Raw genomic sequence first — 16,613 nt, 5'->3', positions numbered from 1 at the left:
CCTTTGCTCGAGTCAAGTAAAGGCACATTTTGACATAAGAAATGAAATGCAATCCTCAGTGAGACTAGTACAAATTATCGTTAGTCAAGAATATAATCTTTTGGGGGCTTCTTTTGGTAATCTTTTAGAGATTTCTGTAGCTCACCCTTGGGATTTGACTTGCAAGGCCAATCATCCCTGATGGTCAGCAAAGCAGCTGCAGACACCTGCAATCACCTCCTCTTTGCCCTTTGCATTGGGTGCGTCCTCTACTGAGGTCAGCTGCTAAATCCCAGGGGAAAAGTCTCCCTCCTCTTACTTTGTTTCTAGTAGCAGCTCTTTGCTGAGCTTCACAGCACTGAGTCTTCTTTGGAAATATGCATGTGGAATTAATGAAAACAGGACTGAAAGGGTCTGAGTGTGATCAAACTGGATGGCATGGGGCACCTGTGGCCGCATCCTGCACTTGCCATAATCTGAGGCCTGAGGGTAAGAGATGGTATTCTCTCTCATGTGGGTTTTTCTTAGGACGATGTGAGCAACCAAATTCAGCTCTGGGCTTCATTTGACAAACTCTTCCTCATCCTTCCTCCCTCACTTTGCCAGCTAAATTCAGACAAGGCACTCATGCCTAAAAGCTGTCAAAGGAATAACTTACAACTACAGGAGCTTGAAATTCTTGAAGTGTAAAGCTGGCACCCCTGAAGAACTGCAGGGACTATTCAATCCATCTGGTGCTCTCGGCTGCAGAGCAAACAGGCTTTTGACTAGTTCATAACTGTGGCATATGCAAGAGGCTCAATTATTGCTTCTTAAAAAGCCCAAATTATCTCCTGGAGTTGGAGACTGACAGGCACACCGTCTCTGCAGCATTATGCCCGGCTGAATTTTTGCTGGCTTATTCTCTGCTACTCTGCACTGCCTGTAATTGCATTGCATTTTAACTGTTTAGCATCGTCAGAACTCCAGCCCCAGGGGCAGCGGAGGTGGTGAGAGCTCAACACACCAAATTACTATCCAAAGAGCAAGCAGACAAAAAGCAGAGTGGAGAGGGAGGGAGACAGACAAATGAGCCATGTTCATTAGAGAAACAGCAGCCCTGACCGAGGAAGTGTCCTACTGATGTAATGAGAAAGGTGAAAGTTGTTAATAATAAAAAAGAACACAACAACAGAGTTGCCTTTCTATCAGAAAGCCACAAATCTAGAGAAAATAAATGCACAGTGGAAAGCAGAGATGAAAACTAGCAAAATGCTCTTTGCCCACATAGCTCTTTCTTCCCTACCAGTTTTATTTAGTAGTTTTTTTGGTTTGTTTTTTTTTTTTGTGGGAGTGAGTTCTGTAGTTGTGCTATTTAGTGCTGTTCCCTTGTGTGCTGTGATGTGGCCCTGTCAGATGGAAATTAAGCACCATGCAGCCGCTTGCTCAGTTCCTCCCCTCTCCTCCCTCTCCCCCACACCCCTGGTGGAATGGGGAGGAGAATTGAAAAAAACTTGTATGTTGAGATAAGAACAGTTTAATAATTGAAAATATAATAATAATAATGGTAAATAATAATAAGGATATTTTAAAAAACCAAACAAGTAGTGCACAATACCATTGCTCATTGTCCGCTGACTGACGCCAGACTCTCCGAACACAGCTCAGTCCCCCTTCTGGGTAACTGCTCCTGGTTTATATACCAGGCATGATGTTCTATGGTGTGGAATATCCCTTTGGTCAGTTCAGGTGGCCTGTCCCAGCTATGCTCCCTCCCACTGGCAGAGCATGAGACAAGGGGAAGAAAACTGCCCTTGAGTTAGGATAAGCAAGACTTAGCAAAAACCAAGTGTGTTCTCAATGGCATTCTCATTTTGAATTCAAAACACAGCACTGTAACAGCTACTGAGAAGAAATTAACTCCACCCTAGCTAAAACCAGGATAGGCCCCAAAAGCCGGCATCTCTGCTGCAGAAGCCCTGCCATGTGAGGCAGTGAGACACACTTTTCCACAGGCAAGTTTCTGTTTCACCTTTGGCCAGCCAGAGGTCCTGATTGCTGATTCTTTCTTTTCCCCAAAAGATGCTGCAGGTTCAAACCCCTGGGGCAGGTTTTGAAGGACAGGACCATTTGAAGTCTGTCCCACAGCACAGGGAACAACAGCAGTGGTGGAGCAAAGGCAGAAACCAAGGGAGTGGGATGGGTGTGACACAACCCCCCAAGTTTGCACGAGCTGTGCAGAAAGTGCATTTGGTTTTTTTTTTTCTCCTCTGGAAGGTCTTCCTGTGGGGACAAAAAGGAGAGGATAAAAAGTCTGGATCATGTGCTGCTGACGAAAAAAATGAATTCTGCCACCCGTGAGAGTGTGGAAGTGCATCAGAGCTTGTGATGGGGCTGCCCTGCTTAGGCACCTCAGTAGCTTTTACCTCAAGTAACTGCCTAAACTCTATGCAGCAAAGCCTTAAATTACAGGAGGCTGTTGCAGGGAACAGGCCCAGCACAATGCAGCAGCCACAATGTGACAGTCAGAGAATGAAAGGTTCCTTGTGAGTCTTTGTCCTGCCTACCTGCAAAGCCATGGGAGAACAAGAGTGACTTGGGTTGGAAGGGACCTTCAAAGGTCTAGTCCAATCCTCTAGATGAAGGCAAACAGACAGGCATGTCAGCAGGCATAGCCAACACTGGCAGCAATAGATGCTTGTGGTAGCAGAGGTTTCTGTCCCTGTTGCAGGGTAGCCCAATAGGGAAGTGCCTCTGCTGTGGCTCTTCACCCAGGGGAATGTGCAGGGTGGATATGAGGGAGTTGAGAAGATCCTTCAACTGTCTGTGCTGAATATTTTGAGGGTATTGACATTTCACATCAGCTGTATTCACCAGGGTTAATTAAAGCCTGTGTTTTATAGATTGCCCTTGTCCATAAACGGAAAAGCTGCCTCAATTGGAAATCAATAAAGTAATCTTTAAGTTCTTTTATTTTATTAGATATAGAGTCCTAATTTGAATAAATTGAGGAGCCATAATTAATGGTGCCAGAGAGGTCCTGAGATGTAAGTTTAAAGCTTCCTGAGGAGTGTGCTTTGCTGCAGGCAGTGTGCTGGAGGGGCCCAGCACAACCAGGGTGTAGCATTGAAGCCAGGGATGCTCCGCTGAGCAAGTTCCTAGGAGTGCTCTGGTGCTGCAGAAATCCAACAGCAATTCAATAGCCAGCACCCTGTACTGACCTCTTGCCCAAAAAATTGAAGGGAAGGCTGTGAATGGCAGTATTGTCACCACAGGGAACAGCAGGAAAGCCAGATCCTGGGGTCAGCAGAGGGCTGCTGGCAGCTGAAGAGTCCCAGAGATGCTCTGGGATAGCCTCCCTGTTCCGAGCCAGTGAGACTGATGTGCTTTATGCCTCTCTCTGCTGTGCACAGGTGTGAAGTTAAATGGTTCACTCCTCTTCAATGGGTTGGAGTCATTCCAAAACCACAAAAACCTTTGGGGGTTTTGGAAAGGGAAGTATCCTGATGGTGCTGCTGCTTCCCCTTCCTCCTGATTCTTAACAAGAATGGAAGGTCATACATTTCCCTTTATGACAAGTTTTGTCATTTCAGGGGTTAAGAGGATCTCAGGTTTGCTTCATTTCTACCCTCCACCAAACTCTCCTCTTCATACACACTCACACAAGCCAGTTCCTTTGAGAGACTTTTCCCAGCCTTCTGATGAGAACTTGGTGCTCTGCCATGCCCCTTATCATGAAAAGTCTGAACACCTTCCAGTTTTGGTGATTTTCACTTTTCCAGTACCAAGATTTGCAGAGAGCCTCGCTCTCTCCCCATCACTGACTGTAATGAGGATGTTTCCACTTGCCACTCCCAGCATGCCTTCTGCAAGGTTTCGTGGTGTCCCTGCCACCATTATGCCCAGATTATCTAATGTCTGCTCTCTAGGCTCATTGTAAAGAGTTCAACTCTGTGCTTTAGGAGTGCAGAATAATGGACAACAGTTGCACTAGGTATGGGTAATGGATTGCATTTCTGCAAAGACAAAAAGAATAGCCACTTAATAAAGATAATAACTTTTAATAGGCAGAAATAATTTTTTTTCTTGACACACTGTGGTAGTTTCTGAACAAATTTTGCACACACACACAAAGTTATATTTCACAATCTTTCTCTGCTTTTTTCTACTGTCCTTTCGCTATGATGCAACATGTTACAAAATATTTTTTTTTTAATCAACATGAAAATCAATCCGCAATGATTGCTCTTATTGAGGAAAACTTCATCAATCAGGAATCTGAATAGCTGCAGATGCCAACTAGCATATTTTAGATGGCCTGACCTTTCCAAAGTAGGTATCCAAGACTTCTCTGCTTCTGAGGAACCCAGGTGATTCAGGAATACCTGAATGAACCACATAAGTTCAGCTGCAGCATGGAGGACACTTGTTTGTTCCCCATCTTTTACAGAGGTTCATCAGATATTTCTCATGGTGCCGCTAAGAAAGAGGATTATTAGACCCACCAAAGTGTAAGAGCAATGGTCAAGCACAGGGAAATGAACCCTTTTGAGATTTGTATATAAACATGAATTAATAATTCTGCTCAATCTCTTACCATACTGGTAGGTAAGTTTTAAAATTTCAGCAAAGGGAATTGGAGAGAGAAGTTTCTCAAAAGCATTGTATCAATAGGTATAAAAACGTAGATCATCATCCTGAATCTTGGTCCTGCCCTTAGGCCACCAGCTGTCTTCTTTCCATTCCCCAGTAAAGCAACGGAAGTTCTTGGGACACTAACAAGAATCGAGGGATTCAAACTGAGCAGATGCTCACAGTAATATAATTTTCAAACATTTATAGTTCTAGAAAAGTAGGATACATGCAGGTATGAGCACTACTTGATATTTTGGAATTGCCAGCTCTGTACAAGTTAAGAGTGTCTTTAATGAGCACTTGAAACACTCCCTAAACTTCCAGAGTTATTCAGTAACCTACAGGAATCCCATACATTACTCAGAACACAGGGAAGAAGGTTCATCTGTAAAATTGCTTGTCTTGCTGATTCCCACAGTGTGCCCCAGGCTATATAGAAGTCATATTTGTAGCACACATAATGCAATTAGCCAAGGAACAGGTGAAAATAAACTCTGTTGCCTGTTACATTACAAGGATCATATTCAGTAATTTACAGAACTTCAAAGAGCCTCAGTGCAAGGTATATTCCCCCCTTAACAGAAAAAAGCACACACTTCAGCATTCCACCCAGGCATCCCACCCTGTAAACATTTATGACAAGCAAAGCATGTGCTACAGTGAGGAGTCTCATGGAAATCACTGAATTAATTTTCATAGTGGCTATTTGCCCAGTACTGTTTCAAGGGTCAGGCCCTGTTTGTATTTTGCTACATACAATTGAAAGAACCCTAGGTACTGTAAGTTCAACAAAGTATGCTGACATATTCCTCCCTGTATGTGCAGAAAACATTTTTAGTAAGTACTATGTAAACCACCTGATTTTTACATTCTCGTCAACCTTGTTTCCCTGCTTTTACTATATGTGAAAATAATAAATACATATGATATACCAGTTATTAAGCCTTCAAAAAAATTACATATTCCAGAAGGGACAGAAGACACTTGAGAAGTCAAGAGCTGGTCATTAACACAAGTGTCCTGTCTGGTAAAAAGCTTCAGCTGGTCCACATTTCCCATGGAACTGCAATTTTGGTGGTATATTCCTGCACATTGTGATAAAACAGGGTGCTTCACATCTGAAATGACAACAGTATCTATACATTATTATTCCAGGTAACATATTTAGAAACATAAGAGTAAGCTAAAATGGAAGGCATGGAATAAATCTGATTTGGGTAGGCAATCAGGATTAAATCCACTGTCCAGGCCACTGTCCTGCCCCCACACAAACAGAACCACCTTTGGGTTTTCAGTAATGTAGGCAAAATTTCATTTTCTTGCTCTAATTGAAGAAACAAGGAGGTTAATTTGTCCTTACTGCTAGCATCGGGAAAGCTCAGTTTCTTCATCCGGGGGGAATAAGAATAGGTCAAAACCATGAAAGACGTTCTTCACATTTCTGGTCAACCAGATATTTCTCAGTGGAGGGTGATGGGATCCATTCTGGAGGGGCTTCATTCTAAAGTGATGGTGGCAGACTGTGCTTTGTCTGAGCCCAACATAGCTGCCTCTGTCTGGTCCATCCCACATATGCTGTGACACTCAGGTCCTCAGGCCATCCTTCTCCTCAACCTCCCTGCCCTACCCGGGCTAAAGGGCCCTTCCCACACCTGCTTCCTTGTCTCACCCTCAGCAAAAGACCCCATTTCACCGCAAGTGATGGAAGCAACTCCATGGGAAGTGGATACTGTGGTGCCTGAGAAAGCTTCATGCATGAAGGAAAATGCAGCACCCACATCACAAACAGTGGGTTTCAGGGGTGCTCTGATGGTCTTCACCCTCTCACACATAAAAATACCATCCAACACCTGCCATGCATGTTAACCACCAAGGATTTCAAGCCATAATAAACCACCTCAATAAAAGTGCTGGCATTTGCATGAAGTGAAAAAGATACAGATTTTTCATGGAAAAAAAAAAGGAGCAAAAAAATTCTGGATAGCAAATACCTTTTTTTTTTTTTTTTTTTAACAGGTAACTGCCTTTAAAAATCTCTTACTTCTCACACAAACAGAAAGAAAATTCACCCAGGGAAGTACACCTAGGAAATGCTGAACAGTTTAAGTCACATGCTCTGCCTATAAAGGTCTATCTCTGAGGTGGCAGCTTCCCCCCTCCACTGGCCTGGCTCTCTGGTCATGATGATATGCTCAAGTCGAGCTTTGTTTAAGCTGTTTTTCCTTGAGGCTGCTACCAACTGAAGTCATAGCTCATTTTATTTTTCATTTTTAACCTTTTTGTTTAGTTACATGGCACATACTGAGACTAAAAAGTATTAGAGAGACTAACAAACACTAACATTAGCGGATGTAAGACTAAGGCTACAAACTTACATATTTATTGCTGAGATGTGAAGAGTTGCCGAGTTTTATTCTTCCCCTGAGATGAGTGCTCTCCTAAGAAACAGAAAATATATTTGTATTAGTTAAACATGTAAAGATAAAAGGACCAATGAGTCTAGCACAAACACATCACTGACCACTAGAGTCTCCTTGTCAGATTTACTTAATCAGCAAAAACTGTCCATGCAATAGGTTTTTATCACTCTTTCTGTTTTATAGCTTATTTCCCCTACTACTACAAAGTATTTCCAAGAGAGTGCTCAAGAGGTTTGAAAATAAAAAAAACTTTAATTAATTTGTAACCATGATTAGAACATTAAATTATAAAAATAAGAAGATACAACTATAAAATTAATTTTTGCCAACAATGCTGACATCAGCTTGGTTCCTCCAAAGCGGGAAAATGAACCTTTATGAACTTCAGTCAGGGATTACACACAGTTCTTACTCCTCCTTCCCCGGAGGAGCAGAACCACTACCAGCAGTTACAGGCAGAAAAATAAGCCTCGAGATGACAATGTGTTTACAGATGTCCTATTTCCAAACATGCATCCCAGGAACGGCAGTGGAATTTTTTTTTTTTTCAGAGATTTGTACATGGAGATGAACAGGGAATGGCATTCCCAGAGTGGACAGAGCCCCATGGAAATACGCACAAGGGTGGGAAAACTCAAACGCCTCCAGGAAACTGTCTTCTGCCTTTCTGCTCACCTGCAGGAGACAATTTAATGCCTCACACACACACACGAGAGGCAAGAAAGTGATGTATTACATTCTAGGAGAGGTGAATACGTATTAAAAAGTTTTATATGATCTATAGCCTGGGGTTGCAAATTGTAATACAAATTAGGATTCTAAAAAAATTATCTGATTAGGCACTTAAATAATTAGTAGCCAAATTAAATTGTCGCTCTCCTGAAGAAAACGGAAAAGACTCATAAACAGTTTTTGAACAGCTTTTCTTCACAGTAAAGAAAAAGGCTCTTTATTTAGTGCAGCTTTTTGGAGATGAGTAGAACTTGGTATCTGTGGAAAATTGTTCACCAATAATGTGCTGGAATGATGTTCACTTCCCAAGTGTTCAATTTTGAACAAAATTATTTTACGATCTTTTTAAAGTGTTGCTAAGTTAGAGCTTCCGAAGTTCTGATGATATTAAATTTCAGGTAGAGAAAAGAAAAGCACAAGTTTCTGTTAGAAAAGAAAAAGAAACATTTTAACAACACATATTTTTGATAGGTGAAATGTTTTTGTTAGATAAAAATCTTGTTTTGAAAAGCTAAAGTGAACAAGTTCAAATACTGTACAGTTTTATACCAACAAAAGAATGAGATTTTCAAGAAATCTCACTTTTTTTAATTTTAATTTTATTTATTTTTCCTTCTGCAAGTTTTTACTTTCCTTGTTCAATATGCGGAAATGGAAGACTTAATAGGGCATAAAGTGACAAATTGACAAGACTGTTTAAAAAAAAAGGTGTAGCAGAAACTCATTGAGAAATATATCATGAGAAATAATTATTGAGAAATAACATGGAGAAGATAATATTCAGTAGTGGTAATAAATATCAGTACTTTGTTAGCAGTTCCACTCTCAGCTGATTGTTCTGCAGTCAGACTTACATGGAAGGTCAATACTTTGCACCTTAGGAAAACAGCATGCCTAAGGGGAGGCTCCAGATTCAACATAGCTCCCTGGATAATATCCCATTTATGCCAATAGACTTTGGATCAGAGTGTGGAAGGAGTGAGGCAGTGCTGGTTGCAGAAGTCAGACTGCTTGAGTGGTACCGGCCAGCAGCAGTGGTCAGGCCAGGAGGGGTGAGTCTGCCTTACTGCAGACCCTGAGGCTGCAGCACACAGACACACTCCATGTCTGCATTTCCTGGTGCTATACACATTATCCCTGAAACAGTGAACCGCCACAAACTATTGCCAGGGTTGATGTTCCCCTATAATATCAGTGTCTGTCTGATGAGGGTTTGAAGCAGGCAGGGATGCTCTACATTTCTTTGCCACTGCACTTCCAGAAGGGCAGGAGCCTGCAAGACTTCTGACACAAAACTGAGTTGTTGCCACTCCATGTTTGCAAATGTGTCTAAAGATATTTGCATCATAAGTCTTGTAATCATCAATGCCAACTAACAATTCAGTGATGAAGAGACAACAATTATATACTGGAGAAGAAGTGGTCACACAATACATTCTCTGTTCAAGAATAAAAAGGTAGTGCACAGGTTTAGATACAGAGCTACAGTGTGCCTTGAGACTGCACAGAGAGGTGTACAGAATATTCTGGAGTCCAGACTCAGTAGTTTGATATTCCACTAAATATCCAGTTGCAATCCAAATGGAAAACCAAGAAGAATGTTCAGGTTAGCTGCAAGTGGGAAGACACCCTTATTGGTCTCAAAGCAACCTTATAACTGACAGAAACAAATTTTAAGAACAAAAAAACCAAACTTGCCCCCAAACCATCACTCACCAAAATCGAACTTTGCTTCCCATAAGGGAAATGAAAATCAAATACTTGTGTTTAGTACTTTGTTAAAACAGATGATATTTTCAATAGAATGAAGAAATTATTTCACAGTGAATTGTTTGCTGATTAAGAAAATACATGGTGGAGTGGAGGTGCTCAACCAGCCTAGATAGATTACCTGAATCCCTTGAAGGCTGTCACAGAATCATAGAATTGTTAAGGTTGGAAAAGATTTTTAAGATCATCAAGTCCAACCATCAGCCCAGCAACACCACCATGTTCACTTTAAACTGTGTCCTCAAATGCCACATCCACATATTTTTTTAACAATTCCAAGAATGGTGACTCCACTACTGTCCTGGACAGCCTGGTTGCTCTTCCAATGCTTTGCCATACTTTCTGTGAAGAAATTTCCATAATTTCCAATCTAAACCTCCCCTGGCAGAACTTGAGGCCACCATTGAAAGAGAAGAGATATAGTTATGCAAAATATATCAACAAGAGCAAAATTGCTGCACATTATCAGTGAATATTGTCTTTTATTTATTCTGGCTTAGGTGTTTAGGGAAGGATGATGCACAAACTCTAGTGTGGCGCACTAGGGGATGAAAGGTCTCAAGAGAGACTTGAACCATCAACTTCTCACTATACAGTTATTCAACATTCTGCACGAAGGTGTTGATTGATCCAATTGGACAGGTTCTATGGCAATAACTTTTTAATAATAGGTTGAAAATTCATTGTGAATTTGTCTACTTTGATAAGTGAGTGAACGCAGAAAAATGGGAGACGAAGGGAACTGGAAGACGGTATTTGCTGCAGTTAAAGTGCTGTGAACTACAAGTGTAATGTGACCCCTTTTACCTGTGGTCCTGCCTTGTGGCACCTCTCCTGATGGAGGAGGAGTAGTGGACTCAGATAGATTGGCAGAGGGCAGTGAGAAGCCAACCTCATAAATATCACGTGCTTCTACAAAAACTGAAAGAAATGATTCACAGTTTGAGAAAGAGGCCTTAGGCAGAATATTTGGAAAATGAAATCAGATTGATACTGACATGGAAGTTTCAGCTGTCAAACAAACTCTTCCATTACACTCTATATTTTCCCTCTCATTCCCCAGAGTTGCATCTGTTTGTTGATTTTTTGTCTGAAACTGGATGGCAAACACAAAGACATAGGCACCATGGAGTCTCTAAGCACTACTGTGACAAAATGCAGATAGATCTGTAGTTACACTGTTCAGCTTATTGCCACAGGAGGCTGGAGAAATCCCAGTGGACAAGACAAATCCATGGAATTAGAAGCCACTGAAAACTATGAAACATCAAAGACACAACGTCTGATTCAGGAGGTCTCCAAGCCGCGGGCTGCGGAAGGCTATGGTGGAGGACTCATTAATGTACTCCTTTCCTATTTGTTATCCTTCCCTTCACATCTCATGATAGACACCCTCAGTGACAGGATTTGGGGCTACACAGATCCAGGATCTGAGCAGGTAGAGCTGGCTCAGATCATTGTTTCTCAGCTTCAATATTAAAGGAGATGGTGTTCTAGCAGCAATACAGCACTGGTCTTTCATACACACAGCCTTCCACATGTCACCCCTGAAAGACTTATGCTGCAGCCTTGCCCATCGATTCACCCCAGTGGACCAGCAACCCGGCACTGGGCCCAATCCAATATACACTGCATACATCCTCCTCTAAAATGCAGTCATGCTGTAGAAGGATAAAGATAAGGAAGATGCAATAGGAAAATTTTGTATTCATAACTCCTCATCCTTCAAAGTATTTGTTTCAAGTCCATGGAAAGTAGACTGAGTGCACAGATCTGCAAAGTTAAATGATAACCAGGAAAGAAATAGTACTGCAGTGAAAATGCAGGGTTTTCTTCCTAATTAAAATTTCACTTGTGTAGTATTTGTTTCGATTTTCCACTCACAAATATACTCATTTCCAACTATTATGATGCCAGTGAATAAGTAATGGGCACAATCAGCTGAAATTACACATTGTATAAAATCAATTTTGAAGCACTGAAACAAACATTTCTTTGTCTCACCGTTGTGGAAGGCTATTGTATTAATCTCATTGTAATTTGTCCCTCCCCCCCCATTTGATTAAGAATCTGAATATATTATTCAGAATACACATACACTGCAGAACATCATGACAAAAAGAGAGTACAAAATGAGTACTATGAGTACAGAAAGTCTTTGACCTGAGCAAAGCCCTCTGACATTACTGGGAAAGCTGGAAGAAAAAGGATAAAAAAACAATCTTTGACATAAAAAATAGGCTGTATTGCATCTCAGATTACATTGTCTGTAAGAAAAAATGAGTTGTGCTGTTATTTCATTGTAATATCTGCTGCTGAGAAATTGCTCATAAGTGGCAATCAGGTTCAGAGCAAAAAATTAAAGTGAGCTTTTAATAAAATCTGATTGCAGAAGCCTATCTTTTACAAAAGTATAAAACTACCTCTGCAGAGAGAGGAATCAAAATGTCTATTTTTACCGTGCTGAACCAAAAGACTGAGAGGTGCATTACAGATGCTGGAGAACAGCCTTAGGTGGGAACCAGCGCCTGGGTGCAGTGGCTGCGTTTATTGTGGGCCAGTGGGCCCAGCACCTGCAACATGCTGCAGCACTCCCCTGCCACACACTTCCCCCACAGCCCTGCAAACTGCTCCTCACCACTGTCAGCGGGACAGAAGGATCTGTACAGCTCACCATGACAGAGAGGGAGTGTGCAGAGATGTCCAGGTGAGGGACAGGAAGGCAATTGCTGCTCAATGGGGAGCAACGAGTGGGAGGAGGCTCCTTCACGAGGTGCATCTCAGAAAACTGCAGGCTGGAAAGTTAACAAATGCTTCACAAATGGAAACATGACTTGACCCTCAGCAGTCTGACTGTAAGAGACTTCTTTAAAACCCCTTGAAAACATGCACCATTCACAAACCGAATTAGAAATAGAGAAGGAAGTATGTGCTATTTAATGCCTTTGACTACAGTTTTGTCCAAAAATTTTAGCTGGAAGGGTGTGCAGTCAGATCTTTGTGGTGCAAGTAAACACAGACTCCAACCATGAGCTGCAAAAGCTGAGAAAGTTTATTCTTCAGTTTCTGTGAAGACAGAAAACACAACTTCAGGCTATTATACAATACAAGGTTAAAAAAATATAGTGTCAGACAATGAGAAAGAGAAGGAAAGAGAAGGTGCTTGATTTCTCTCTCTGTTGCAAGGGGATCCTTTTCTATGAAGCAGCTTCTAGGTTTCCTATCTGCAGGGGAAAAAAAGTAAGGCACTGAAGCAACATCTCATAATAGGAAAAACAAATAATCAATATCATATCCTCATATTAGTAGAAACACCCTCTCTTACCGTTCCTAAACACACAGCATGCCAGAAGACTGCTCTTTGCTCACCTATGTTGCTCATCTTGCAAGTGAGAGGAAGAGGGAAGGGAATTTTCAATGACAGAGTGCCTCACCTGGGAATTCAGCTTCTTCAACTGCTCCTACAGGCATCCACCTGGATACTAGACACAATGAGAAAGAGATGAAAGTCCCAATGCAGGTTGAGAAACCCTATGGCCCACTACAGAACCATGCCCCCTGGCAGGGGTAAATTTCCCTGGGTTGAGCCCTTAATGAGGTAAAATGCAAAGATTTCTTACCTCCTTAAATGCCATGGTCCATGCTCAGATGTACTCAGCATAGCAGGAACCAGCTCCCAATGTGTCCCATTATACCAAAACCACATCTACGGTTTGATGTGTGAGGCAGAACAGTTAAACAGTCTCAGCACTTGGAGGTTCACTGAAAGCAGGGACGCTGATACTGTCATTAAACTACGTTGTTTCAGAAGATCACAGGATTTTCCAAGTCCAAAGCCGAGCACCACACTGGGTTGTCTTGAGGGATGCTGAACTTTATTTGCATTCCAGTGACCAAGGCAAGTTTTTTTGCTGAATGAGAGCAAGGGGTTTTTCATTGTTCTGGGATGATTATGGTGTTTGGTCACTAGGTATAATAGAGTCACCAGCCTCTGATGTGGAAGGTTGGGAATTCTCAAAGCCTTTACAAAGAAGACTTCGGAAAAGCGGGAAGTCTGGAGGAATGATACAGGCAAAAACTATGGTCATCTCAAATAGGCTGAAGTTCTAGGGTCCGACTAATCTATGCCATGAAATCCCGTATATCTTCATGGCAGGCAGCTCATCTTGTGCAAGAGATGCGCCCAAGATGTGTTATGAAAATCAGAGAGGAGGTAGAGCCAGTTGAAGTAAGAGATAACAGCTGTAAGGTCATGATTACTGTTGAACAATAGCAGTTTTTGGAAGAGATGTGGAGCATATGGGGAATGCAAGTTCTTCTGCATCCTCGGTTCATGCTATTTTGTACTGCACTGCCATCTGAGAACACCTCTAGGTGTTGACTGATCACTTTCTCCAGTGTGATTACAATGTTAAAGGTGGTTTTCATGTGACAGGTTAGGTGTCTCCTCAAATATCCATGTTTGCCTGGCACATTTTCACAGCTCTGTTTAGTAGCAACACTCGAATTTTCATTTTTGTCTGCAGTGAGTACCTTGGGAAGCCATAATGCAAACATACCAGGGATCCTTTTCCAGCCACCTTCTATTCCAGGTGCATCACCAAAATCTGAGCCACATCGACACCAAGCTTTGACACCTTGAATATCCTTTCAGAAAATTCAGTGTAGAACAGGCAATACCCCTGCAGGTCGAGTAAGTCATATCCTACCCTATTATCTCAAAAGAGCTCACTCTGGTTAGAAATCATGCCCTAATGAATCAGCTTATGCTTAGGTGCCAGAATTATACTGAACAACTCTGAAATGTTATGTTAGCTGCACATTCCTATGAACTTTATATTGAATACTCAACTGGTGTGCTGCTACTATGTACATTTTACGTGCTCTAGAATGGGTACTCCAGGCAAGGGCCATAAAAGAAAATTGTCAAGTCGTTACTTAAGTATCAATATTTCTATCACACATCGTTCATCTGTGTGGAGTAGCCTTACTGCAATCTCTATTCATCAGCCTTTCTGTACCTGAGGAATTTCCATCCCTCAGCATTCTTCATGAGTCCAAAATAAGTGATTAATACCTTTTTACTGGTTTTTCAGTGTAACACGCAAGAACCCTTACATAAAACGTTAGGTCTGTTTTCAAGACAGCCAATACTTTAACACCATGGATGATGGTATTGATCTCTTAGTCATCAATTAGAACCCTTCATCTTATATTCTCAGGAAATATATCTATCACTGAAAAGCCAAATGTGCAGTTCTGTGAGCTATGTTGAACCTCAAATAAGAAATATTTTTGCAGGTAGATTTTCTCGAACTCTGTACTGTAGAAGACCATTTATTCTCCCTAGGGAGGATCACCCTAAATTTACCTCTAGAGTCAACATGAAATGGCTGCCATAAGTCTTGCATTTGTATATTAGTGTAAAACTTTTGAGATGATTCAATATCCTGAGCCTTTTTAACCAAGCAGTTTTCAAGAGGCAACTACAGGCACTTATCTTGCATCAGGCATTGCAGTTCACTGACAAATGTGCATGAAAAATTCAAGGTGTTTAGTTTTCTCTGTCTATTGTTTTTACTTTACATAAATTCTAAGGCACAACCAGTTGTGCCTTAGAGCTCAAAGCATCAGCAATTCCATCTTTCTGAGAAGAGTTTTAAAAAGTGAGAATATTAAAGCTCTATTTTACCTAGTGTTCCTGATGATACTACTCTATTAAAATCATTATTTTAGTCCAGGATTAATTGACAACTATTGTTTTCCTGTATTCTTTCACATTAATTACAGGTATTTGAAATAATATTCTTTATTAAATTTAATTCAGCTATGCTCCTGAAAATGGAACCTTTTTTATTTCTTTCATTTTATATTCAGAAGTTAATTTTAGAAGTCCTAAAACAGGATCTTTCAGTAGTCAGTGGACTGCCATAGGTCAGCTCATTCCAGCTCAAGGTACATATCCAAGACAGACAGGATAAATAGCCCTCTGGACACATACATCTCTTTCAACTATGTGCAGCTGGCATAGCTTTTAGATAGATAAAATAAGGCAAGATTAAACTCATCATAACTCTCGATCAAGGTATATCATGCACAACACTGAGAAGAAGTTTATCTAGGTTGCTTGCTTGAACAATTTGTAGGTCATATCCTTATTTGTTCAGTATATATGGGGTTTCTTTACACTTTTTAAACACAATTATATAATCTCAAAATCTTCTGTTTGAAATGAAAAGTAAAAACTAAAAAAATATAATGTATAATTATAATAGAGCTTAATTTGAATGCATGTCAAAGCAGAACTTCATTGTATATATGCTTGAGCTTAGGCACCTGAGCAACCTATTGATAGAGGACGATGTAGATCTACCTGTAAAGTTAAGGCTGCTCTAAAGAACTTCCTAGCTTTAGTCTTTTGAATCACAACTTTTTGTCGTTTTGTTGGTACATACAATCAGAGGAGGCCACAACACACACTTTGTAAACAGCTGGATGAAGGAAAAAGAAGAACGCATTTAAAGAAGTTTTATGCAGTGCAATTGTTGTCAGCAGTTGTAAGAAGGACCACAGATCAGACAGTTCTCGAGTCTAACTATACCATAAGAAACACTTGCCTTTATGTCCAAGTTTTTAAGGAAGCAAGTAAATCTGATTCAAATGGGCAGGCACCTAACATCTTTGAAAATACCATCTTTGAAAATACCTGCGTGAGTGACAAATATTTCTGTAAGAAACAGGACCTTCTGTCAGAATGCTTTTAATTTAAGATGTAAAGTGACTCTAAAAACCTGGGCAAAACCAGGATTTCACTTTCTGTGAAAGCATGTTTAATTTTGAAACATATAATGATGTAAGAATGTGAGAGAAAATGGCAGCTAGTTTAAATATGAATTGTATTAATGAGGAGAGGGCAAGAATCTTGTCTTCTAAGTGGTTATGACTCATACCTTCTAATTATAGCATGTACACATCCTACTTCAGTAAAAAAGAATATCAAGCATACTCTGGATGAAAGATATTCAGATACTTGGTGAACTAGTGGCTGATTAACAGGCACCAGAGTTCATCTTGTAGGGGAAAAAAAAAAAAGAGCCT

The 16,613-nt window shown here is 40.8% G+C and overlaps 1 protein-coding gene across 3 annotated transcripts in view; it reads right to left on the bottom strand.

The window, feature by feature from the left end:
* Positions 1-4,003: 4,003 nt before the first annotated feature.
* The window catches only part of EMCN (endomucin), a 55,480-nt gene continuing 42,870 nt past the window's right edge, over positions 4,004-16,613 (bottom strand). Inside the window, exons 11-13 of one of the 3 annotated variants that reach the window (XM_029962801.1) lie at positions 10,323-10,436; positions 6,969-7,031; positions 4,004-5,711 (exon numbers count right to left, since the gene is read on the bottom strand). In XM_029962801.1, coding sequence (XP_029818661.1) covers positions 6,973-7,031; positions 10,323-10,436 — 173 coding nt within the window. In that variant the 3' untranslated portion in view covers positions 4,004-5,711; positions 6,969-6,972. Of the gene's footprint in view, positions 5,712-6,968; positions 7,032-10,322; positions 10,437-13,985; positions 14,049-16,613 lie in introns of those variants that run through there. The other 2 variants (XM_029962803.1, XM_029962809.1) reach the window with 2 other exon arrangements.

This window comes from Manacus vitellinus, unplaced genomic scaffold, assembly GCF_001715985.3.
Source record: "Manacus vitellinus isolate BGI_N305 unplaced genomic scaffold, ASM171598v3 scaffold_0_pilon, whole genome shotgun sequence".
NCBI classification, from domain to species: Eukaryota; Metazoa; Chordata; class Aves; order Passeriformes; family Pipridae; genus Manacus; species Manacus vitellinus.
Note: the sequence above shows the minus strand (reverse complement) of the source record. Positions and strands in the feature narration are given on the sequence as shown.